General features: G+C 32.3%; 10 protein-coding genes across 10 annotated transcripts; 7 read left to right on the forward strand and 3 right to left on the reverse strand.

The window, feature by feature from the left end:
* Window positions 1-1,461: 1,461 nt before the first annotated feature.
* On the forward strand, window positions 1,462-2,337 carry Tsp_00161 (conserved hypothetical protein). The gene is made up of 2 exons (XM_003375894.1): window positions 1,462-1,724; window positions 2,283-2,337. The coding sequence occupies exons 1-2, from the start codon at window positions 1,462-1,464 to the stop codon at window positions 2,335-2,337; spliced, it is 318 nt and encodes a 105-aa protein (XP_003375942.1).
* Window positions 2,338-3,334: 997 nt separating this feature from the next.
* On the forward strand, window positions 3,335-5,704 carry Tsp_00160 (protein Jade-1). The gene is made up of 6 exons (XM_003375895.1): window positions 3,335-3,578; window positions 4,085-4,173; window positions 4,339-4,662; window positions 5,047-5,238; window positions 5,299-5,418; window positions 5,552-5,704. Exons 1-6 carry the CDS (start codon window positions 3,335-3,337, stop codon window positions 5,702-5,704), a joined length of 1,122 nt encoding a protein of 373 aa, XP_003375943.1.
* Window positions 5,705-6,527: 823 nt separating this feature from the next.
* On the forward strand, window positions 6,528-6,842 carry Tsp_00159 (tigger transposable element-derived protein 6). The gene has a single exon (XM_003375896.1). It carries the CDS (start codon window positions 6,528-6,530, stop codon window positions 6,840-6,842), a length of 315 nt encoding a protein of 104 aa, XP_003375944.1.
* Window positions 6,843-6,901: 59 nt separating this feature from the next.
* Window positions 6,902-7,829, forward strand: Tsp_00158 (putative piggyBac transposable element-derived protein 3). The gene is made up of 2 exons (XM_003375897.1): window positions 6,902-7,031; window positions 7,306-7,829. The coding sequence occupies exons 1-2, from the start codon at window positions 6,902-6,904 to the stop codon at window positions 7,827-7,829; spliced, it is 654 nt and encodes a 217-aa protein (XP_003375945.1).
* Window positions 7,830-8,633: 804 nt separating this feature from the next.
* Window positions 8,634-11,713, reverse strand: Tsp_00157 (F-box/WD repeat-containing protein sel-10). The gene is made up of 8 exons (XM_003375898.1): window positions 11,597-11,713; window positions 11,464-11,534; window positions 11,291-11,417; window positions 11,106-11,240; window positions 9,566-10,182; window positions 9,285-9,501; window positions 8,879-9,203; window positions 8,634-8,809 (listed from the first exon to the last, which is right to left on the reverse strand). Exons 1-8 carry the CDS (start codon window positions 11,711-11,713, stop codon window positions 8,634-8,636), a joined length of 1,785 nt encoding a protein of 594 aa, XP_003375946.1.
* Window positions 11,714-12,345: 632 nt separating this feature from the next.
* Tsp_00156 (hypothetical protein) lies at window positions 12,346-13,205 on the forward strand. The gene is made up of 2 exons (XM_003375899.1): window positions 12,346-12,413; window positions 12,695-13,205. The coding sequence occupies exons 1-2, from the start codon at window positions 12,346-12,348 to the stop codon at window positions 13,203-13,205; spliced, it is 579 nt and encodes a 192-aa protein (XP_003375947.1).
* A 4,234-nt stretch (window positions 13,206-17,439) lies between these two features.
* Tsp_00155 (putative WH2 motif protein) lies at window positions 17,440-19,672 on the forward strand. The gene is made up of 5 exons (XM_003375900.1): window positions 17,440-17,860; window positions 18,049-18,602; window positions 18,718-18,949; window positions 19,430-19,489; window positions 19,551-19,672. The coding sequence occupies exons 1-5, from the start codon at window positions 17,440-17,442 to the stop codon at window positions 19,670-19,672; spliced, it is 1,389 nt and encodes a 462-aa protein (XP_003375948.1).
* Window positions 19,673-20,562: 890 nt separating this feature from the next.
* Tsp_00154 (ubiquitin-conjugating enzyme E2 L3) lies at window positions 20,563-21,384 on the reverse strand (the record flags this gene model as incomplete). The annotated part of the gene is made up of 3 exons (XM_003375901.1): window positions 20,563-20,964; window positions 21,029-21,215; window positions 21,289-21,384. Coding segments are annotated over 3 exons (438 nt in total), but the record flags the coding sequence as incomplete, so codon positions are not given.
* Window positions 21,385-22,295: 911 nt separating this feature from the next.
* Tsp_00153 (nucleotide-binding protein 1) lies at window positions 22,296-23,905 on the forward strand. Its single transcript, XM_003375902.1, has 3 exons — window positions 22,296-22,355; window positions 22,858-23,205; window positions 23,282-23,905. The coding sequence occupies exons 1-3, from the start codon at window positions 22,296-22,298 to the stop codon at window positions 23,903-23,905; spliced, it is 1,032 nt and encodes a 343-aa protein (XP_003375950.1).
* A 485-nt stretch (window positions 23,906-24,390) lies between these two features.
* Window positions 24,391-25,708, reverse strand: Tsp_00152 (protein NipSnap). The gene is made up of 6 exons (XM_003375903.1): window positions 25,561-25,708; window positions 25,377-25,447; window positions 25,193-25,305; window positions 24,899-24,993; window positions 24,747-24,830; window positions 24,391-24,455 (listed from the first exon to the last, which is right to left on the reverse strand). Exons 1-6 carry the CDS (start codon window positions 25,706-25,708, stop codon window positions 24,391-24,393), a joined length of 576 nt encoding a protein of 191 aa, XP_003375951.1.
* Window positions 25,709-25,730: the final 22 nt, after the last annotated feature.

Consider the following 25,730-nt stretch of genomic DNA (forward strand, 5'->3'; position numbering starts at 1 on the left):
AACAAAGCGGCTGTCTTTAGCCTTTATCCACACACAATAATTTGTAATTTGAAATCGCCCTGATACACTTTGTTATTTCGTCACTGATATGTGTTTATTATTGTTGTTGTTGCTGTTGGGTAGTGAAAAATAAAAATCACTATTTAACTTGTTTTATGTATTGTTTTTTCTGAATTATTACTATCGCATTTGATATAACGTCACTTTTGTACAATAAAATAGAGAATAATGATAAAAATTATTTTCGGGAATGCTGATCATGAAGAAGTATAAACTTCACCACAAATAATATATTTAAATAAACAAAATTTCAAGGAATGACGAAACTCCAACCAGACACAATAAAATCCTGAAATAATATTTCCATTTTTATGTTACGTCACTACTATTAAAGTTACTAAATGGAATATTTGAACCAATGAAATGAAAAAATATTACAGCTAATCACAAGGGAAAGATTTGAATCAATGAGCAATTAGACAAGGAAACCCAATCCGACAAAATCTTGGCGGTCCAGTAAAATAGCGTGGTCAACGACCAATAAGTGAACAGTGGGACTGAAGGGGAACATCCCATTTTTCATTTATACTATAATTGTTACAGTATTGTAATTTTTCCTTCCTTTTTCTCACGTTTCCAATAATAAAAAAATGTTTATAATTTTTTAGTGAAATGAAAATAAACAAATTATGAATTTATTTTATAGATTTCAAAAATATTTACATTTTTTGTGGAAATGCAATTACAGTATTGAAATGTATACTTTTATTTCATTTTGGTCTGACTGTATTTGCTAGCTTCGTTGTCGGGGTGTGTAGGTGACGTGTTAAGTGCAGTTTAACCAAGTGTTTAGAAGTTAATCTTTTTTAAACTGACGAATGATTATTTCTTTTGCATTTATGTTTTTATAACATGGTGAATTATATTTTTTAATACGTGTTGTGATGTAATATAATTGTTTGACATAGTTTTGAAGATGTGTTAAATTTTGGTTATTCTAAGTGTTATCAGCTTTTTAATCAGAATCATTATCAGCTCATTTATCAGTTATTATTTAAGCTTTTATCATTTAATAGTAAATATTCATCGTGTCCAAATGATATTAATAATTCTGACGCATCAAAAATTTATTTTGTGATTAATGGCAAATATTGTAGTCGATAATTAGTTTTCCAAATGTAAGTATAAAGCAAAATAAATAAATGAAATTTCAGTTTGTTAATGAGGATTATTCGAATACTGTCAGTGTGTGGAAAGTATTATAGTTGTAGTTTTCATGAATGAAATGCTTTATTTATCGAAAACTTTTGATCCTTGTTGCATTCCAACTTTTGTTGATGTTAACAGTTCACTTTTTTATACCGTTTCGCATCGGTCTTGTTGTATTTTGATTAGTCTTTTTTTTGAAAAATGAAGTCTAATCTTTTGTTTTAAATTTTTGTTACTTTTATAGATTTTGCGATGAATCGGAAGCGAAGAAATGAAAGTTCTGACGGAGAAAATGATTCTGTGATCTTCTTTAAAGGCCTTACCAGTCGTATGTTTGTGGCGAGAACCGAAAGGGAACTAAAACACTGCTTTCATGTGGTTAGCCGATGGAAGGCGCTATATAACGAAACACCCGTGGAATTCATTCCCGAAGGGAAACAAAGACGAAGTATCCCGGTGAAGAGGAACGAAATGTTTTCCGTTACACCGGGCAGTGTTAGAACGACCCTGCGAAGGTAAAGCAGAAGAGTAAATGTCCAGTTGATCATATAATGTTTGCGAAGAGATATGTTTTTTCGAATTAATATAATTAGTTAACTTTAAAATCAATAGCATAATCTCCATTAGCATAATGCGTAGTGCGGCATAGCATAATACATTAATTTTTTTATTTCTACACTATTATTTTGAGTTGTGCTGTAGTTTCGAAGTGATTGCTAGGCCACTTTTGTATCAGTGATCGACGATTTAATCATTAAAATTTATTAAATACTTAAGTTTGAAATATATGAGATTAACCGTCTAGGTTAAATGGTCTGCTTTAGACTTAGCTTAAATGGTTTTTGAACATAGCCTTTAACAGACTGAAAATCAGAATGAAATATGATTGATATAAAATTGAATTGTCTAAATCATGCTTGTTTTATGATAATTATATTAACTTGTAATTTATCTCTTCATTATTTTGTGCATCATATTTACAATGAAAGTGCAGATTATAGATGTAAACTTAATTTTTCCTGTTTTAAAATTTGAATGACATGTTTACATTAGTTTATCATGTGAAATTTTAGAAACTTTATCACATTATTACTAATTCTTAAAATGTTTATCATTGCGGTTCATTAATTTTTGATCTTATTTAAAATGTACTTACTGTGTGTGTCACTGTGATATATGTTTCTGTTGATTTTAGTACCCGCGAAGATGGAAGTGAATTTTATTTGCGATGTGCAATGTCAATAGGTGATTTCGTCTTTTTAAGAAAGATGAGTTTGCAGTTCGGTAAAATTGAATTTTTTCAATTTTTTGTGTTTTTGTAAAAATTAAAAAAAATGTTCATAAAGTTTCAAGAATTTAAAAAAACGTTAAATCTCAATTACATTTCACCGTCTTCTGTATCTTTTAATATTTTAAAACATTTTTACGTGTGAATTTTAAAAGTTATTTTTATAAATGATTGTAATATGAATATAAATATATTTAAAAATAATTAAAATTATTTTATTCAGATTCATTACTTAAAACTGTAATTTGTGTGAAAGTTTCAAGTTTGTGTGAATATTGAAAAGTTTGAAATTTGACTTTTTAGTTTTAATGTGAATTTTATTTTGCAAAGCAACATTTTTTTATGAAGATGCGAATAGAACGTAGAAGGGATTGCAAGATTTGCATTTTAATTATATATTTTTAAAATGTTAATAAAGCTTCGCAGGTCAAGTGAAATTTCAACTTCAAACGGTTAAGTGGAGTACAAAATGAACCCCATACATTTTTTAATTGCATCGCTTTTTTTGAAAAACAAATGATTTTTATTCATTTTCTGAATATAAATGATTATAATTGTCAGAAAATCAAATTAAATTAGTTCAGGCATGATTTCTATAAATTTTACATCTATGCAATGTTTCTCTAATTGCATGCTGTCTGCATACCCATAGGAGCATGGGAAATCTGTTTTCTGGTAATTATTTTTTGGGCAGATGCTACATATATCACGCTTTCTTCCAGTCGAAGATGAGGACTGTTCTTTTTCTCTGAGCTGTTCACGGGTGATTCCAAATGTTCGTGCAGCCCTCAGAACATTGCATGGTAGATTTGTGATTGTGTTGATTCTGTGCTGGACATGCGGTCGCACCAATGCAGGCGCCAATTGCTGCAGAAACATCCGTCTGGTGTCTTTTCTCATTTCCATCCAGTTAGAATGCATGAAAGTCCGTATAACGTGAACATTCAATGCTGCAGTGTCCAGGATGTTCATGAACGGCCAGAGTGGCCATCGACGAGTTATCCTGCTGCATGTACACTCCCGAATTATCTGGTCGGCAATGTCTACTTTGTATTGGGTTTTGTTGTAATGATGATTCCAGGTATTGTTTTTTGGGTGGCTGTGACTTAATTTCCAAATATTGGTGAAAAGTCCAGATCACGGAAGATTAGGTGGGAAGCAAGAATACAAAACCGCTATAATTCCTGATCTACTAATTATATGGGCTTGCGGAAAAGTTCATATCGTGTAGAATTGTATAAAATTCAGCTATAGAAAAATCCGGCCTAAAACAAAGCAGTGCGGCAGAGATAATTGCCAAAAACAGCGGTGGGGTCCAAAATGTACCTTACTTGACCTGCGAAGGGTTAAATCTGTACTTGATTGTTGTAATCAGTGTTTGTATTAAATAGAAATGCATTTACTGAATTTTGTGATAGATGTGATAGTTGGTAGTTACAGAAAGATTACATTTACTACAGCACTAAATCCGAAATTGACTAATCCAAATGAAGCGATAAAATTTTTTGTTAATTTATCAGTGCTTTTAATAATGATTAGCGTCTTGATTATTTTAAATTATGGTTCGGTTTTTTTTTTCTTATATAGACGCGGAGTTTTCGAGAAACGATTTGTTGTTGTGGTTTTACCAGTTTGAGAGTCTGAATGATCGATCGCCATCAAAGTTGGAAAAGCTGGTGTGTGATGTTTGTCGATTGGTAATTTTGAATTTTTTTTAAATTAATTTTGAAGAAGTGTGAAGTGAATGTTTTTTTGGTGTCTGCTGCATTTGAAAAATGATTTGTGATTAATTTTTTGGTTTTTTGGGATATTCAGTTCAACATTTTTGTTCATTTTTATAGGGAACGTCTAAGGAGTTGAATGAAATTGTTGTTTGCCATAACTGTGAAAACGCCGTCCATCAGGCTTGCTATGGGATTGTCAGTCTGCCGGAAGGGAACTGGACGTGCAATCGATGCATTTATATGCAAAGAACTGGGGTAATGCCGTCGTGCGTCCTTTGTCCCACGGAGACTGGCTTGATGAAATCCGATGCCAGTGGAACCACATGGCTTCACATGAGTTGTGCTCTTTGGATTCCTGGCATCAGTTTTGGCAACAACGAAACTATGGAATCTATCACTGGAGTAGAGAAAGCGTTGAAAAGAATGTCATCTTTGGCGAAAGTCTGTTGCTCTTTTTATTATTCTTTGATATTTAAAATAATTTGTATTTGTAATTTTATTATTATTATTATTATTAATTCTAGAAAAATAAGAAGCAGATGTGTTGCAGCATTTGTAACTCCTCGTTCGGTGCTTCCATCAAGTGCCAAAACAAACGATGCTCAACACGTTTTCACGTGACATGCGCATCGAATGGAAATGCTTTTATGCGTTTTAATGTAAATTCCGAAAATTCAGATCAAGTGTTTTTTGAGGTAAGTTTTTGCTTTTTGCTATTTGTATTCAAAAGCGAATTACATACATGCATAAATATGTTTGTTTGTATATATTTTATTATTTGATTTTCATTTTACTGGCATTGTTTTTGTTATGATGCAATTGCAGATTTACTGTAATGCGCATGCTCCTGTCGAGCAGAAAGATTCCACGGATACTGTCGACAACACTGGCAAATCTTCAGAAAATTTTGATCTGCCATCGGCAGAGGACTCTCCTGCTTTAAAAAATAAAACCAAAGCAGAAATTTCGGTTATCAAAGAGCAATTTCGACTTTACTGGCTTGTCAAACGCAAACAGGTGATTTTTGGTATTCATAATTACTTATATTTGTGACATTTATTTTTTTTAATCATTCAGATGAACACGACAGAGCCATTTGTTCAAGTGATGCGTGCAGCTGAATTGAATAACAGTGGCTTCGACAGGACGCTCAAACTGAGCAACAGGAAGAAATTTCTTACCGACAGGGGCAAGAAGGTATGTTTGTTATAGTTATGTATATATTTTTTTCAGCTATTTTAATATTAAATTAATAGATTATATTCAAAATAAAAGTAGCTGTCAGATTGTTTGTTAATTTTTTTTTCATCTAATTGTTTACTTTTTAAAGGATGAAGCAAAACGTGTACCAATCTGGTCCGATGATGATGAGATTTGTGACAAGAAAGACGAAGACGAAGTGGTTCATACAGGGATGCGACTTCGTTCTAGTCGTCGCTCCAAATCGATGGGACCATCGTTCTATTATAAACGAGATAACTAGCTCAAATAAACGATTAACGTCATGATGATGCATACATGTTCTGTTTCTTATGCATCATTTTCGTTTTATGTTGTTTTTGTACAGTGTATAATATTTTTCTTTATGTTTCATTTGCTTTAAACAATTATGCTGTTGTTGGTTTTGTTAATGAATGGTTTTGTTGTTTTTCTTATTGTTTTCTTGTTAATTTCTTTTGTTTCTGTTAATTGTTCTTGTTTCTTACTGTTTGATATTTTGAAAAACGCAAATTTAGAAAATAAAATATTTCAAGCAAAGGAATAATAATTTGATAGTGGTTTGATTTTAGTAACTCTTTGAAGAGGAACAAAATATATTAAATGTTATAAATTGATAATACAGTAGAATCACGTTGGCACGTTCCCGCTTAACACGTCTTCCCTCTTTGGACGCTGGTTTTCTGAAGTCCTGATTCCATTTATGTAACACATGCGTAATAAGTTTCCTGTGATCATCACGCTCGGAGATCCCCCTTAGCACGTTCAAATTTGTAATGGTGATTGGACTTTGATGACGTAAATGTTTCACTGGGTGTCACTCACGACGGCAATTTGAATGAACGATTTTACTGTATATAAATACAACAAAACATGGTACGTGACGAACACAAAGTTGTATTGTTGTCTGTGATAGGTGGCGCTGGCGGCATGAGTATTCCAATTGGTTGGGTGAAAATTTTCCAGAACTTGAAGAAGTGCTACTAAACAAGTGCGAATCTCGAACCTTCCGGTAGATGGAACCATTGTTCGATCAGAGACAGCCGAATTAGCACATGTGATTGGAATCGATGATTTCAAAGCATCAAATGGATGGATTAACAGATTTAGACAGATACATGGTCTTGTATACCGCAGTGTACGTGGTGAAGCCGCTGGCGCTAATGCGTGTACGGTTGGCACATGGAAGGACCGATTGCAAGTTCTGCTTAACGATTACCAACCACCCTGATGACGTTCTTAATGACGACGAGATGGGTCTGTTTTACCGTATACTGATTGCCAGACAAAAAAAAACTCTTACCTTCAAAGGTGAAAATTCCACTGTCCTGCTGTGCTGCAATGAAAAGGGAACGGAAATGCTACGGCCGCTGGTCATAGGCAGAGCAAAAAATCCGCGATGAATTAATTAAAAATCGTTCGTACCTCTCCGTGTACATATCAGAAAATTGTAACTCATAGAATGACAATGGCTATTTTTGAATCCTTTTTGCGGATGTTGGATGGCGGAAATGCCGTCGACGAAGAGACAAAAATTTTGCTTTTCATTGACCAGTGCCCTTCTGTTCATCCCTCTGACACGTCATATTTGAGTGAGTGTGAAGGTAGTCTTCTTTCCATCAAATTGCACGAGTCCCCTTCAGCCGCTTGATCAAAGCATCGTTCGATGTGTAAAGCAGTGCTAATAGAAAAAGACTTTTGTATGACAGTACGACTGAACCGCACCGTAGGAGCTTCTGAGTTTCTGACGTCGAACAAAGAGCTCATGAAGCTTCGGAGAGGTTCATTTGACTGCGCTTGCGACGGTTAAATGTACATCGTGAAATTGCACGACAACGCAGTGGCCAATAACTGGCAGACTCATAGCCCACTTCACACAGTTAAAACAGCGGGTGGCATGTCAACGAATGGGTGTGAAGCAGCCACATCTCATACAAGCTTATAACAGTGGAATGGGCGGTGTAGATCTGCTCGACAGTTTGGTGGCTGTCTACCGTCCTACCATCAGAGGGAAGAAGTGGTACTGGCCACTGTTTGCAAATGCCATCTGCCTGGGGCATACATTGCAGGGTAGAGCAGTGACCTTTGTCACATTTAGAATTCCAACGGCAGGTGACAATGTTTGCTGCAAGCAGAAATGCCTGACCATGAAGTTCGGCAGCGTTGAGCCCCAACTGGGAAGATGTCTCATCTCCCTCATATACGGTTGGACGGGATCAAGCACACACTTTGTAAATGTTCACAAGGGAGATGTAAAGTGTGCAGGAAGAATACCAAGAATATATGTAGCAAATGTAATGTTCAGTTGCATGCCGAAAGAGGAAAAGAGTGTTTCCAAATGTATCATCGTCCATAATAAGGCGTATTCGCTTTGTTTTATAAAACAATAAATTGTTATAATCCCAAGAGTTGTTAAACTTAGATTATTCATTATTTACGGCTAATGCTGCATGAGAAAGACGACTCATAGAAACTCAAATGACGGACACGGACCTCCCACTGTTCCTTAAATGGAACATCTCATATCTCTAGCTACAAAACATGTGAAGGTTTTCTGTCTTGAAAATATCTTAGTTAAGACCGCTTAGCACGTCCGTTTTATCAAGCCCCCAGATGAGCGTACTAACGGGATTCTACTGTATATTTGGTCTGCAATCTGGTTGGTTAACCAGATTTCACGTTAACGTTCGTTTCGTCCGTACAACAAACGATTGTAACCACTGATTAATTTATTGAATTTTCACATGAACCCGCATGAAATATGATGCAATCCGTCATTTTCAGAAGTGAAGTAAAGTGAATAAATATATATAATAAATAAAATGAATACAATCGTCAGCTTAGATTCCCAGCCAACGTTAAAGAAATTCACACACTACGCCAATAATATAATAAAAAGGAAACTGTAAAAATGAAAGTAAATGAATAAATAACAGGTAAAACAAAGCATTCTGTTGTTATTAATGAAAATTTGCCTGTTCAGGCCAAACAGATCAAGCAAAAAAAGCAGAAACCGATAAAGACAATTAATTCAATTAATTGATGATGGTGATGAGCTGCTCGAACCAGTCGCAGATTATATATAACGACACAGGTAAAAAAACTGCTGCCGCAAAAATGTAAAAAAGTTCTTTTAAAATCATTAAAAATATTACAAAATTTTTAAATTTGTATACATTTTTTTTCTTTTCTTTTCAATAATCCTCCTGTTTGCTGCGTAAACTGAAATCAAGCAAAAGCAACTTTGTATCTTCAGTTCCATTTCTCGAACCCACGGCGCAAATCAACGACGTCGACGTAGCCCGCAGACGCCATATGCAACCACCAGCCCCACCACTGGGCAGTCGTATCAAATCGCGTATAAATTCACCTGACAAAATGAAGTACATCTTTACCAAAGGAGGATAATGAGAAAAAATGGAAATAAATGAAATCATACCATTGATCGCGTCCCAAAGTTTTACACAGCCGTCATCTGAGGAAGAGACCACCAAACCGTTGGGCAAAAATTGCAAACTGGTCACAGCGGAATGGTGTCGATTTGGACCAGAAAGCGTATGCAGACAAAATCCGCTGCTTATGTTCCAAACTTTGATCGTGGAATCCGCATTACCACTGACCAGTATATTGCCACGCAACTGCATACCGGACGTGAGCGACTGGTGTCCGACTAGCGTATAAATGCATCTTCCGTTGACAATTTCCCAAACTTTAATCGAAGTATCCAACGAACCTGAGATCACGAGGTCACGTTCACTGTCAAACTGCAAACAACAATACCAATCAAGTGCAACTATTTTCGTTATTTTACAAACTGCAAAAAGGAATACCTGCAAGGAATAAACTCGATTCGTATGGCCAAGCAAAGTGTGCACAGGAAGATCAGATGGAGTACTAATATCCCACACCTTGATTGTGTAATCATAAGCGCCCGAGACCACACGCTTTCCATCGAATTGAACACAACGGACAGCGGCCAAGTGTCCATAAAAAACGCGAATACATTCACCAGTATCAATATTCCAAACACGCAAATTTGAATCCCGGCTTCCGCTTACAAGTCTGCAATAAAAAAATAATTAAACTGAAGGAGAAAAAAAATACAGATTATTTTGTTCACAATTACATGTTCCCTTTCAAAGCCAAACAACGGACAGTGGATGTGTGGCCATAGAGCGTGTGAATGCATTCACCAGTTTCACTATCCCACACTTTCACTGTTCGATCCGTAGAACCGCTGACAATACGACTGCCATCTTCGGACACTTGACTGGACCATACTCCACCAGAATGGCCAGTCAAAGTCAACAGACACTGAAAACGTACGACAACAGTTGTATCCGATGCGACAGTGGGATTAAATATTACCTTGCCGGTAGCGGTGCACCAAACTTTCAAAGTATCGTCGTCAGATCCGCTAACTATGCGACCATTCCAAACTTGCAAACAAGTAATCACATGTTCATCATGTCCTCGTAGGAACAGTTCTCGAATAGGTGAACCACGGCGCCAATTTAATTCCACAGCGCAATGACGCAAATAGCAACGCTTCCACAGACAAGAAGAATTCGAAGAGCTTTTGCTTACTGGAATTTCTTCACGCTCCGGTACAAAGACGTTCATTCGCTGGCATATATTTTTCCAAAGATAATGATCTTCAGTCAACGCTCGCCAACTTTTGCAAGTCAGCGACGCAGTCAACAAATCTTGTGGAGGAAGAAAACTCAGAATATACAACGATACCTAAAAAACGACAAAAAATAAAATACAATAAACTCTTAAACAACCAACTTCTGTACAAGGAAAAAACATTCTTTTGTGAAGAAAGCTAATATTTACAATTATTTCAAATTTCGATAAAAATCAAATAATAATAAGCATTAAAAAATTGAATAAAATTTACAATTAACAAAATTTACAACTAAAATAAATATTTTTTAATCATTAAATATCTAGTTATTTTAAAAAACAATCTACTTTCCATACAATTTCACTATCGAAAATCAAACAGCAACAATCTTTGCTTTTCATTGTCTAACAACAACATTTAGTAAATGAAAAATGTGCAGCAGTAACCAGAATAGCTTTCATAAACTTTATTTTCACTCAATCTAACTTGAACAACTACAAATCCATTAACTTCATATTACATACATAACAAAGCCCAATCATACTGTATAGGTGACTATTAAAAGCAGTAGAATAACACCTATATTTCACATTAAAAAATTTCTACAGAAAGAACAAATTTGTAACACTGACCACATTTGAAATAACTGCTTAAATGAACTAATAATAAAAAGTTTACTTTTAATGAAACAATAATTCAACATTCCACAAGTAAAATTAAAAGCACAATGACTTCCATCAAAACATGTGAAAAGTTTAGCTAATTTCAACATCAATAAGCGTGAACTTTCAAGTCATCTTAGAGTAAATCAATAAATATGCAAGTAAATGTTTGCCTACGAATGCTTACAAATATGAGATTTTCATTATCAGAAAGTTAAAAATTAAAGGAAAATCTGATTTACAAAAATGTATTAAATAACAAGATGAAATAAAATAAAAAATTAATATTCAATAATAATAGCAATAATAAATATTGCAAAATTAACAGCTACTCAAAAAGCAGTATGTGAAAGCAATGATCAAAAAAAACTTACGTCAGCTGGTAGAAGAGATATAAAATCACGCTGAAAGTAGGGTTGAATCGTATCGTGTAAATTACGAAGTTCATTAAGATCACAATTCTTTACTAACTCGCTCAATGCAAGTGATTTGTCACTCACAGATAATTCCTACAGAAGATTACCATGATAAACTGAAATAAAAACATACAAAACCATACTTGAAACTGTTTAATCCAATGAACCACTACAGGAACTGCAGCTTTATCGTGTGTTTGCGTTATAGACTGCACAGCTGGTGCAGCCTTATTTTCGAAAGCGGTACCCTGCTCCCGCTGGAAGTCAATTCTAAAAAAAATCGGTTAAAGCAAACAAATGGTAAAAAGCTGCTTACTCTGAAAATGAATTCTGGCAAGTATTTTTCTCATCATAAGAACCGTTTGATGCAAGACACGTTCGTTTCACCTAAAATTTACATTTATAGAAGTGAAAAACAAACAAAAAGTATCAACAACTGAGACAATAACCTTTGCTTTGGATGGATCAAGAACATTTTCCGACTGTTCTGGAGTATCAAATGGCGCACTTCCAGTCGTTAAGAATGGGTAATTGCAATTATCAGGTTCAAGATAATTAAAAGACATTACAATATAAAATAATGAATAACTTGCCTGGCTAAAATTAGCGCAGCAAAAACCACCAATAACACATTACAGTATGTAAAATTGAAAATCAAGTGTTTAAAAATTAACGATTGCTTGCAGCTTACTGTTTTTGATAGTTCAATATCTTTCAAAATTTCTACATTATTGAATTAGATCACTTATTTTTTCCATACAATTATTGTAAAATGGCTCATTTTTAAATAATAATATGAGTTTCACTAAATAAATAAATAAATAGTTTGCCATTGAAATGTTAAAAATGATTACGAATAATATAAAAGCAGTTTTAAATTATGCAATGCATTATTTTTATTGAATAATTTTTTGCAAGGATCTTTTTGAAATTCCAATCCTGTTAATGACATAAAAACTTACGTGGTATCTTTATCATAAAATTCACTTTTAATAATGTACTTTTACAATAATTTTTACTTGAAAATCTTTATCGTTTAACATCTTTAAAATTGAAACCATTGCGTGGAGTATAAAATATGTATTACTGTTGGCGTAACTTGTGAAATTGAACTTTTACGTCTAAACCTGATTTTCGGAATTTCTGTTTTCTTGAAAACTGTAATAAAAAATTGTTTTTTATAGATACTGTGTCAAGTATGCACAGTTCTTTTTGTTGTGCATTTAAAGAAAAGTATACGATCAGAAAACTACTTAAAATTAATTGGTATGGTTTAAATTGAAAGCTTTTTTGAGGAACTTTGATAAACGATAAACTCTTACATTAATTTTATATTATATAATATATTGTATGTAATATTCATTTGTAAAGATTGTCTTTAAGTGAAAACTACCCACTGGCTCAGTGAACTTGAATGAGAATATGCTTTCAACCTGAATTTTACTAAAATAGCTATTCATTCATCTGACTAACAATGAAAACGATTGTGTTCATTTTATTTTACTTTATTTCATTTTACAGCGAAAATATTTAAAACAAATTTTCAGGTTAAACACAGTTTCGTATTGTTTTGAAAGTGATGGTAATTCGGAGAACGTTCAATCGAGCAACTTGTCTAAAACAAGCGTTCCATTACTGTTTGTTGAAAAAGATAGAAAACTGCCAATGAAATTACACGTACGCGATGAAAAGGATATAATAAATCATGCTCTCAAGGTAATCGAAGAACAGAAAAAAGATGGTAAAACGATAAGGCTTCCTTACAATATGTGGAAATTAGCGATGGATAAATGCCAAATAAGCTACAACGATTATATAAAACTTGATCCTCTTTCAAGAGATATTGTTCAAGCTCATTGGAGTGCGGTGAAAAATCATCATCTATTTTATACGGATCCAAAAACGAAATTATTTGTCTTAACAGTCACATCTCTGTTGTTAAATGGTGAATGCTGTGGTCGAAGTTGTCGTCACTGTCCATATGATCATGTAAATGTCAGCGAAGCAATGAAACAAAAAACATTTTGGAATGGTGCCTTCTTTGATAAACTTGATTGAAGACTTAAACTTTTTAAATCTGTTTTTCAGCATAACGTGATACGTAATTTAATACATGTTATAAATAACTTCAGTTTCCTAGTTGAAAACGAGTTGATTTCATATAGAAATTTGTCATAAGCGACCCAATTTCAACATTAAAGTTATGTGAAGGTATCAGTTTATTAAATCAACATAACAAATATTTTTCGCGTTATCCCTCGCGAAATTAGGTCCCTGACAAAACTTAGTTCTTGTTAATATTCAAAGAATATTAACAATATCCACCCCCGCGACTTGGACGCGCTTGCCAGGATTTGCCCAAGTGTGTGACCTTGAGCCGGGTTAATAGCTATACAATGTACAGCTAAAGGCAGGGGTTAAAAAACCCCAAACAAAAAGTAAATCAGAAACAAGAAAATAAACAAAAGAGGTAAAAGAGCATGTTCTGTAACACGGATATTACAGACCGGGAAAATTCGAAAAAAGTGCTGATGTAAAGTGTTCGTGCATGAACATATTTACATCTTCAAAAAGTGAAAAATACACATATAACAAAAATATTAAGCAAAATGCGAAATATGTTTTTGTACAAAGAAAATACTCCAACGACCCATAATTAATTGGCTGACACCCACTGAGTAGGTGGCATAGGCAACTGATCTGGGGATGGAGATTTCAAACATTTCGGCATGCAAAAATTCCCATTCTTCAGATATATTGATGAGTCATCGCAAGAAAAATCGCTCAGGAGTGAATTATACCCACTTTCTGTGTTGCTACTTTCACTGTTTTTTTGAGAATGCATCTGTGAAAAAAATAAAGAGGATGTCTTCTCAACAGATGAAACTGAAACAACATTCGTTGATTCAAATATTGAACAACTGGGTGAAAAAATACAACTGCCATTTTCTTCGTGTTTCCCAGAAACACTGCGACAAAATTCTTTACAAAGATTGATTTCTACTTTACGTATATGATATCGTCTCTTGCTGGCCCAGCTGACCGGGGTTGGGCTCCAAGTAGTTAATAAACATTCGGGAAGAAAAGTCATGTTTAACTACTGAAACATAATGCAACATAATAAAATAATAGCATAACAAATTCACAACATACCGCATCAGTTATTTCACAATATTACGCTAACAGTACACATTAATTCGCATTTTACTGCTGTAATCTTAAGATATTTCTTTTTGTACTTCCAACCCAAGCCGCAAACGGGCAAAACGAAGAAAAACAACCGACGTGTTAACAAAAATCTAGAATATAAACTCTTAACAATGCTATAGTGATAAACAATGATAATGGTACTTGAGCATATTTATTGATGAATATCATACTGTACATTATTAATAAATATCTAAAATAAATGAAATTTTGCATAAGCGCACTTAATAAAAAAATATTATGCTTTATTTACAATTATTTTTAAATTTAAAATTATTTTTAATACAAAATTTTAGGAATTTGCAAAGATTACTGTACTTCCGTTAAAAATGTACAACGTAATAAACATTTATTTTATACTTAATAAAACATGTTTTAAAATATTTATTATCAATTTTTGTTAATTATTATTGATTTAAAATATTTTATTGTGTTTAGCAACAAAATAAGTATGAAAAATATCAAAACTGTTCCATGAAAGGAATTTTAAATAAAAAATAATTAGTTTTGATATTTTTTACTTTTAAAATTAAACATAATTAATTTAATTTCTAAATGTTTGAAGTACAATAATTCTTAAAGATTTATCAGATGTGTATAAAACATGCTCACATTATATAAAAATCACCTTAAATCAATGTTGATTTATTGAGTATAAATTGAACAAGAACAACATTGTTAATTATAAAAAATCAATAATAATTTTAATTATAAATAAAAAAAATTATACTTGCCATTATTTAGGTGCACGGTGCTTTTATTTTCCATCTCTGAAGATGGCATTGATTTGTCTTTATTTGGGTTTATTTATAAATTTAAAACGCAGATTGCTAAGAAAATAATTTCTATGTCGAAATATAAGATAATTTTTGTTTTTATTTGTTTATTTTTATTTTTTTATTTAAATTATATGTTTGATTAATAATTTATGCTTCTTTGATCTTGATTACAGTACAGAAGACAACACTGTGCAGTAATAGCTTTTATATTTTACCTTATTAATGAGGACTTTTTGGTTGTTTTATAATTTAAATTTCCTTAATGAAATTCTCGAAAAGTTTATTACTTTGTAGCATAAATTTGCAAAGGTACTGGGTAAACATTTTATCACACTAATTTCTTTACTTGGATAGTCATTTATGTGCCTTCGAGTGGCCGTAACTGCTTCTTTATTAAAGTAAATTTTTCTTAAGCATTTTAAAAATAAATTTTGCTCTATTGAAATTTAAAAATACATTGTAAATTGCGAATTTCAGTTGTAAGTTGCTGTCTTGTTGTAAGTTTTTTTTAAATAAAAGTGTTGGTTTGTTATGCGTTATTTTCTAATTTTATTAAAATGTGTAATGTTTCATGACAATTGTTTTATTTCGATTTCTCTTTTGTAAAAGAAACATTTTTATCATATTTTTATTAAGTTTTTAATGAGATAATTTGAGAAAGTTTTATTAATTTATTTTTTAAGTTGATGTGTATTTTTTTGAATTCACGTTTTTAGTTAGGCTTTCTTTTTTGTTCTATAGACAGTTGTGCTTTTACTTTTATCTGTTGTTGGTATTGCATTATGGCAGAGGTGTTGATCGTTTTCATTATGGAGTAATTTAATCAATCTGTTTATTAGAAGAGGTGTAATTTTATTTCATTCGATATCATTTAAGCAGTGAAACAAGCTGTGCAAAATACTTATCTATTATTGGTTTTTATTATTTTCTTAATTGTTTTCTCAGATTGTGTTGGTTTTTATTTACAAGGAAGCTTCGCGATTGCGAGGTATTTCAACTATCGTCAGTGCTTTTCCATTGAATTTTGCAGAAAATTTTCAACAAATGCAACGTTTTGCTTATCTATTTTTTTCCATTCATAATGAAGTATGTTTACTGATTGTTTATTTTATTTATTTTTGATGAATGATAGTTATTTTGGATGATTTGAAAAAAAAAGATGTTGTATAGGTTTTGACTTGCTGCACAATTAATTAATCATTGGTTGAAATGTTTTGCATTTCAGTGTAGATATTCATAATGATGCTGTTGTCATTATTATTAGACCTAATGATGTTTTCATGTAAACGTTTCTCATACGATTAGTATATTGACAAGCAGTTGTCGAGAGCAAGTTTTGGTAACGTTGTTTTCATTGTAAACTATGTATTTAGTTGTTTGACAGAGAGTAACATCTTCAACCATGTGACTGTGATATTTTAAACGATCTGCTGTTGCGTGTGTGTACTTTTCTTCGTTGTTAACTATTGTATCACGAGATTACTTTTTATCGCTTACGTATGTTATTGTTTATATATTATATTGTTCATCTACTTTTCAATTTGTCATGTAATGAAATTCAAGAGAGAAATATAGCATTATTTTAAATTATTGTGAATATTTCATTAGTTAAATTGTCATTGATGCACATTTGATTTATCAATTTTTTTTTGAAAATTTTGTATGCTTATTTATACAAGCAAATGAGATGTTATTTTTTGCACTTAGTGTAATGTAGAATTTGATAGAATAACGAAAATTTTGAACATAAAATTTAAATCAGTTGGTGTTGGTCAGTTTTGATTTGGAACAGGTTTGAATTGAAGCATTTCAAGAGGCACACGAACAAGGTTGTGTGCATTCTGTGTGATGCATGTTTTTCAAATTCTAGCCATCTCATGCACGCGATTTTATATTTACAAATCGAATGGGTGTAATTTTTGATTGTAAACTAGCAAACAGTTGCACAGATTTCAGTGAATGAGTTGAATAGCTGTATATGTGTGTAGTAATAATATTACCCAATTCCAAGATATTAATGAGTTTTGTTTTAAAAATTTCTATATTAAAAAAAATGAATAATTTTTTTATTCTGTTCAAGGCGTTTTGAATATATTCTCATGCAAATGTAGTGTTGTGAATGATTGGAAATAAAGTTAGAGGGGATAGTTTTTTTAACGTGTAGTTAGTTGGTGGGTGATAAAATAGAAGAAATAAATGATTTGATATTTTTTAAAGGAAATTTATTATTATTTTTTGAATATCTAGGATTGGTTAGTACGGTAACATTGCGTAGGGCGAGTGCTGGCTGACTGGTTGGCAAGGCGATGGCTCCGCCCCCGATTCCTCCACCTGTTGGTCAGTCGTCGGCTCCTCCACCTCCTCCCCCGTTGCTCAAATCAGGAGCCACAAGCAGAGGCACACCATCCGTTGACCGATCAGCTTTGTTAGCCGATATAAGAAAAGCCGGCGGTGGTGGAGTCCGACTGCGTCCAACGAAAACCAATGATCGAAGTGCTCCAATGGTTGTTGCCTGTGAACGAACTTTCCCAAATGCTGATACGAATGGTTCATCGAATATTGGTGGAAATTTAACGAGCTCGAACAGATCAGCAAACAGTGGCCGCTTTCCAAAAGTCGCCAAAGCCAATGCCTCATTGGATTTTGCTTCGGAACTAAATCGAGCGATCAATGCTCAACAAGAAAGAACATTGAAAAAATCACACGGGGCAACTGCTGCTGGATCAGGTTAATTATATCTGTTCTATCTCTCTCTCTCTCTCTCTTATCTACTTACATTGTATACTTATTTTATATTTGTATTTTTTAATATATACAACATTCCTGTGATAATGTACATTTTTAAAACTTTTACCTTGATTATTATTATTATTATTATTATTATTATTAAGAATAAAAATATTTCAATTTTCTAGAAACCGGGATCAATGGCATGGGACGTCCGCCTGGTCGTGTAAAAGAATCACAGGCAAATAGTTGTGGTCAGTTGAATGCGTCGGTTTCTACAATCGAATCAGAGTTGGCACAAAAATTGCGCATGAAAGCACCTTCTGTATCGGTGAAGCCGGTTCCAAATCCAAATAAGCCGTCATTGCGTTTTGTTGCCGGCGAAGTGTGTTCATCTAATGATGCGCAGAAGCCAGCCGATTTGAGCGGTGTCTCGGTGAAAGCTTTGAGGGAGAAACTTCAGATGCCCCAAAATGGTTCCCTGCATGCTGCCAAAAGTGCATCAACGATTGGTCAGCAGCAAGCATCTTCGAAACGCTTGTCCGGTCACAGTTACAGTAGTGGAACTTTGCCGCACGGTTCTTTTCAAAACAACAGCAATATTAGTAATAGTAGTAATAATAATAATAATAGTAGTAGTAGTAATAAACCACCGCTGCCAGCTAAACCCCCAAGTCGTAAGCCTTCGATTGAACAGCGTAGAAATATGCCTGAAAAATTTCGGACGCTCAAACCTAACCAAGTTAGCGTTAACGTCAAAGCATTAGTCAGGTCGAACAGTTCTGAGGTATTGAATTTCTTGTGAAATTTAATGTAATAATAGTAATTATTGTTATTTTTGTTGTTGTTGTTTTTAGAATCTGGCCGATTTGATTAAAGCAGATAATGTCAGCTCTACGTTATATCAAGACAGTGATAACAAGCCGGTGCCAGTTGCACCAGCCACACAACGTGGTGCAGGTACATACTTTCCTCCTGTTAATCGTCCGATGCCACCTCCGCGTCCTGACATTGCTCCGCCTCCTCCGCCAACTGTAGCTGTTGAAAAGTCTAAACAAGCCAACAGCATAACTCAAAGAAATTCTTACGGTAATTTCATTAATTATTTCTGTTATATCTGTCACGTTTGTTATTTTGAACAATTATTTGAATTAAAAAATTTCGAAGTGGTGATATAACGATAAGTAATAATAATGTTGGTTAATTCGATTTTCTAGTTGAATTTCGCTGGAGTAGTTGTTTAATTTTTTTTTAATGTTCAAAAATTTTTTCAAAAGTTCTTAATTTTTATTTTATCTATAGTGAAAAACTAGGTCATTAAGAAAACAGTATACTTTGAGAGTGTTCAAGTTTTACTTATTCTGACGGTAATTTGATTGCACTCTCTGCTCTACTGTTGATGTATTGTGTAAAAGTGAGCAGTATATTTATTTAATTGCTCTTTACGATAATTGGTAATTGGATTTATTTGAATTGAAAAAATATTTTAATGTGAAAATCAAGTATCACGTATGCATATTTTGTTTGAATTGACGAGTGAATTGTAAATTATTGTTATTTTCTTTTGAGGTGGAAAAGTGGTGACGAATGTTCCACCACCACCACCACGTGGTGATTCGTTGACGCATGGTAATTTTGTTTTTCAAATTATTTACAGTTTGTTTTGTAAAAGTTAATATTTCTTTTTTAGAATTTCAAAATCGTTTTCATTTTAAACCAATTTCAAATTTACCATTACCTCCGGAATTTCGGCACCTGCGTCAGCTTTCTCGGGCGACAAAGAGAAATGCTCCGAGGCCACCAATTTATTGAGAAAAAAGTAAAATGACAAAAATATTAATAAGCTCGGTTATGAAAGAAAAAATGCAGAAGAAGAAGAAGAAGCATAAAACAATTTACTTCAATGTAAGCAGTGGTGAACCGCCAGACGGTGTAGAAAAAGAAAGATCAAGTGGAACTGATTGTTTTCTATGTATAATATATGTGGTATATAAAAATTTTCATTTAATTGAACCGAGCGAGATTCTGATCCATCATCCTGCTCATGGAATTGATATATTTATTTTTTCTTCTCATTCAAAAAGGTTTATCTTTTTGTCATTTTGCCGAATGCCTTTATGAAATATAATATTCATTGCTGAATGTAGGGTTGGAAATTTTTCTTTTAATTTTTACAATAATGCAGCATGATGATATGCTTATTATTATTTTTTCTTCTCATTTCATTTCATCTTTTGCTTATTAACTTCTAAAAGCAGTAGCTACTTAAAGAAATTTTCGCTTTTTTTTGTTTTTCACGTTCGCAAACTAAGCGTAAAACTTTATTAGTGCGAACTTATTTTCCCTTCAGCAACTGAATGCTTATTATGATTGATTTTTTTGAATTCGTCACGAATTGGCGCCGCGCCTCTCTTGCTGGCACTCCAGCAGTTTATAACAAAAGACGGTGATGGAAATTTATCATTTAATTTTTAGAATTTGTGATTTTTTACTATTGTTATGTAAAATACTTAAGCATTATTTATTAAAAACTCATTTTAATGAATTGTGATTTCATTGATCACTTTTGATTATTCGAATAAATTTTATTCACAATGTAAAGCAGAACTTCTTCAATGGAATGAATAAAAGAATTAAATTTCGGCATTTATCAATGACGATGATAAATTACAAATAAAATGAATTGTATCAATCAAATGACAGAAAATTATTTATTTTTTCTACCGAACTTCTAGAGCAAATATAAATAATTTTCACTGATGCAGGTAGGAGAGAATACTGATTGATTGATCACATTAGATGCATTTCCAAAAATAAAATTATAAATCACCAGTAAAGGATTTATTTTTCAAATAATCAATCACTACAAATAACCGGATGAATGAAACACGGAAATTACAAACCCCTAAGATTTACAAATAAAAGAAAAAACCAATGAAATTAATAAATTCAAACATCCTGACGTTTTTCCGCGTATTTCTTTGTATATTCTTCTGCATTCTTCATAAACTTTTTTCTATCTTTTGTATATTCTTCGGCCAATTCTGTACGAAGCGAATGTTCCGGCTCAGGTTGATGGACCAAACCGATCAACGAATCAATAACTACAGAAAAATAAAAAATCAAAATTTCATAACTGAAAATGCAAATAATTAAAGAAAAAATTACTGTGCTCCGTTTTTGTTGCCGGCTTCCAATTTTCAGGTAAGATTAGTGGTAAGCACAATTGTCCTTTCTCGTCGACGTTTGGGTGATAAATTTTCGTTAAAAAGGTAATTTTAGGTGGCTTGAATGGATATTCAGCTGGAAAATCTATCTGAATTTTAAAGCCGCCTTTACAATACGGTTCTTTGTCCTTAAATTAACAATTTAACAACAAAGTGGCAACTTAAATTTTGCAACTTTTTAAAATATGCAAATTTACATACAGGCAGAAGAAGTCCTCTCCATTGAAGAAGATTATTTTCATTTGCAGTTATATTTTTGAATAGTTTTAATTCCGCCTTTTGCAAATCGCTGAGCTCCTAAAATATAAATTATTAACGTTTCAAATTCTTTATAAAATCATTTTTTGTCTTTATTTTTTGAAGAATTATTAACTAAATTGCATGCCAGTTATTGAATCGTCAAAATTTTCATTTTGATTCAAAGTAAATTAATCATAATCGAAAATCTAAAAACACTAAATTGTGTTAAAATAAAATAGAAAAAATGAAAAGAACTAAGCAAAACGAGTTGGTATTGCATCATCGGTTAATTATGTATTGTTCAAACAAAAGTGATCTTCAATGAAAGGTAATTTTCATTTGAAGCATTCATCAGTAAAAAAACAAACTGCAAATACTAAACTTCTCTTTTAACATATCATGGAATAATTAAAATGGATCATGATTTCCACAAATTTCATTAACAATTTTTGTATCAATCAAATAAACGACATCCTTATCAGTAATTTTAATCAAAAAGTAATAAAATCAAACAAAAAAAGTAGAAAAGTTGAAAGAGTTTCAAAAAAAATTAAGCACAAATTATAAATGCGCAAGACTAAACGAAGAGATTGCTGAACAGCACGGAAAGTTAACAGAGAACATAATATGAGAAGCTTGCCTAACTCGAATGGATAATCAGGTCTTAATTATAATAAATAAAGCAAATCAATCAAACTAAAACAAACTTACTTTTTGAAGTCTACGACTCGCAGTCATCTTCGTTGAAGTACATCTGATTTCAGTTATCGACAGTTTGATGTATAAGAAAATCAAGTTACGTTGTCGCTACAGTAATCTTTATTCTGTATTTGGGATTTTATTATTGTTTAAAATTATTTTATTATATTAAAAATATTAACTCTAATATTTTTATCTGATTGCTTTATTTAAATAAACTTTAACTACAAAACAATAAATAAGAAACCTACTTTTTAATGTAAACTGTAATGCGTGCAATTACTTGTTTGATGAAAAGTTGTTTACGTGAAAGCAATGTTCTCTTGACTGTATTACACTGAATTATACTACAAGCTTGCTTGTGCTGCTTTTATTTACTTTACAGACTGTAAAAAACAATTGAACCGTTTTGTCGTGACCAGTTGTATTTTTACTATTATTTATCTTAAGAATTTATTGCATTCTTCAATTATCTTATGTTTTTTGCGTTATAAATTCTCATTTAAAAAGGTTCTGAGAGTAATGATGCGTGAATACTTTATCTTTATACTTTACGGCTTTTTGCACGTAATTTTACATTAATATAATGGAGAAAAGGTTGAAAATCTTTCTTAAATCATCACAACTTATTTGTTATTGCTCTGAAATTTTATCAGATGGAAGTTTTTTGATGTTTCATAAAAGAATATATTTGCGAATCAAACTTTTAAAACGTATCTTTATTTTTTCTGTATTACAAACTGATTAAATGATCTAAAGGCATTACTTACGTTATTGAAATGTGCTCCTTACTTTTTTTATAGATATTCTGATTAAAATGATATATTGAAGAAGAATCTCAACATGAATCCAGAAAATGCTCCCGAAAAATGTCCTGGAGTTGGGAGCGAATCCGCCGGCAAAGCAGAACCTTGTCAAGGCTGTCCAAATAGACAGTATTGTAGTTCAACATCATCGAATAGAAACGATCAGCTTTTCGCTCAAATAACTAGTCGCATGTCAAGCGTTAAACACAAAATATTGATTCTTTCTGGTAAAGGAGGTGTGGGAAAAAGCACCTTTGCTTGCATGCTGGCTAGAGGGTTGTCTGCTCGATTTGAAAATTTAAATATCGGACTCTTAGATGTGGATATTTGTGGCCCTTCTCAGCCAAAAATGTTTGGTGTTGAAAGTGAACAGGTTTAATCAAGCAAAAATGCTGCACATATAATTCGATTAAACTGTAAGTTTTGTTTTAAATTTATCCGTTTTATAGGTTCATCAGAGTTTAAGTGGTTGGTCGCCAGTATTTGTGGAAGATAATTTGTGCATCATGTCGTCAGGATTTTTGCTTGAAAACCACAATACTGCTGTAATTTGGCGTGGACCAAAGAAAAATGGATTAGTTCAACAGTTTCTTAAAGATGTAGACTGGGCTGATTTGGATTTTTTCATTATTGACACCCCTCCAGGAACGTCTGACGAGCATATAACTACTGTGCAATGTTTATTGAAGTCGACAAATTGTACAGCTGCCGTGGTGATTACAACTCCACAAGAATTATCTCTTGCCGATGTGAGAAAAGAATTAAATTTTTGTAAAAAGCTGAACTTACCTATTATTGGGGTTGTGGAAAATATGAATATTTTCATCTGTCCCCACTGTGAAAAAGTGTCTGTTATATATCCTGCTACTACCGGCGGAGCTGAAAAAATGTGCGAACAGTTTGAAGTTCCATTTCTTGGCAGTATCGTTATTGATTCTAGATTGGCGCGATGCTGTGATGAGGGTCGAGATTTTTTGGCAGAATATCCTGAATCAGTAGCTGCGAAAAATTTGAAAACCATAATTGATAAAATAGTTCAATATTGTAATGAACAACAACAACAAAGAAGTTGAAAATATTGCTGCTCGGTGAATCTGTGACAAAAAAAGAACTTTCTGGAAAACTGTGTTATGAGATGGGAAGTATACAATATTGAGATGCAGTTTATCCCGGTATCGCAGCATGATTGTCGTCAGAATTCAATTCTGCATCTTATTGGCTACAATCAAAATGCTGAATTTTTTGAATAAATGTTTGTTTGAATAAATGATTCAAATAAATATCCGAGATGTTTGTACATGAATATTTGAAAATTATTCTCTTAAAAAAACTATTCTCCTTTTCAATTTATGCTTTAATTTGAATCAAAATTAATTAAATGGCATTTGAAACAAATTTATTCAATTCAATTCAAAATACTTTTAATAAGTGAATAATTGGAATATAAAATAGTGAATTGATTTTTGGGAAAAAAGTTTCCAAATGCAAAAACAAAAAGGAATGCCCAGTTTATAAAAGTTGAAAAGTTTCCATTTGATTATCAGGTTCTCTTCTCTCTTCACTGCATTTTAGAAAATGCTGTTGGTATCAGAATATTGGATTCCATTTTAACTACCAGTGGAACTATTCAAAAAAAGAAAAATAATCAGTTTGTTTCTCAGATCAAATAAGCATGCATAAATTACTGTTATTATTATTATTATTATTATATAAAATATTAATATGTTGGTGAAGATAGTATTAAAATTGAATACATTTTTATTATCTCATTAACAAATTCCTATAAAAAGTTTTTCACAAGTTGAATAAACAAAATCATAAATAAATACTAAAAAGTAATAATACTAATTTGAAAAGGTAAACTCGTTTCAGTTTTCAAATTAACTGAGATTATATTACACTAAATTTCTGTACCTGTATAAGCGACATGCATATCCCAGCCAGGTGCACGCCAATTGTCTTCTCTTAAAATACGTCGATTTTCCAAGCTCTTGTAAGCTGAACAAAAAAAAGTAATGCTAATTAAAAATGCATGCGTAAGTAAAATTACTTCTCACTTCACATACCCCAAATGTGAGTTACTTTATAAAGACGACCAACTTGGGCAAAAAATCCAGCTACATTTTGATCCCCTTTCCGGCGATAATTTATCGCTTTTTCCCTGAAAATTATTCCTCATTTTTTATCAAATGATAATTCAAAAAATGCAAAAAAAAATTTCTGACCAATTTTTTGCCCATTCGAGCATTGTCCCGGCCTACCAATTAAAAAATACATTTAGAAAAGAACAAAAATAATTGTATAAATAAATTTAAATAAAAAAAATGTATACTTTTAAAATGTAAGTTCGAATTTCGTACAGATTTTCCGAACAACGTGGCTGTGGTTCACCCCAGAATGCAAAAGAAAGTGCCAGTGAACTGGAACGTTGCTGACACTGTTTCGCAAATTCATCTGATAAAAATCGAATTTCCTAAAATATGAGATTATTTTCATAAATACATAATTAATAATGATAATAATTATTAAAAAAATTGTTCATACTTTATCACGAACTCGAAGTTGAAGAGTTTCATCAACACCTGCATAACCAGTTGTAAATCTCCAAAGATGAACTACAAATATTCTCAAAATTATAAAACTACAACTGAAGAAAATAATCAAATAAGTTAGACTTTTGAAATTGAAATAGTAGTTTATGGGAAAAAAATTTTTTATTTTGACGCACTTGCTTGATCTTCTGTACCGTATACTGTTGACCAACTGCCAAGAAGCTGAGCAGGTGATTTGTGTTCAAGCAATTTTGAGTAATTTTCGCTAAAAAAACAATTCTCCAATCCAGCATTAAACAAAACAAAAATTATTCCTCCTATCATATTAAAACAGCAAAGAACAACT

This window comes from Trichinella spiralis, assembly GCF_000181795.1.
Source record: "Trichinella spiralis strain ISS 195 chromosome Unknown Scfld4, whole genome shotgun sequence".
NCBI lineage: Eukaryota > Metazoa > Nematoda > Enoplea > Trichinellida > Trichinellidae > Trichinella > Trichinella spiralis.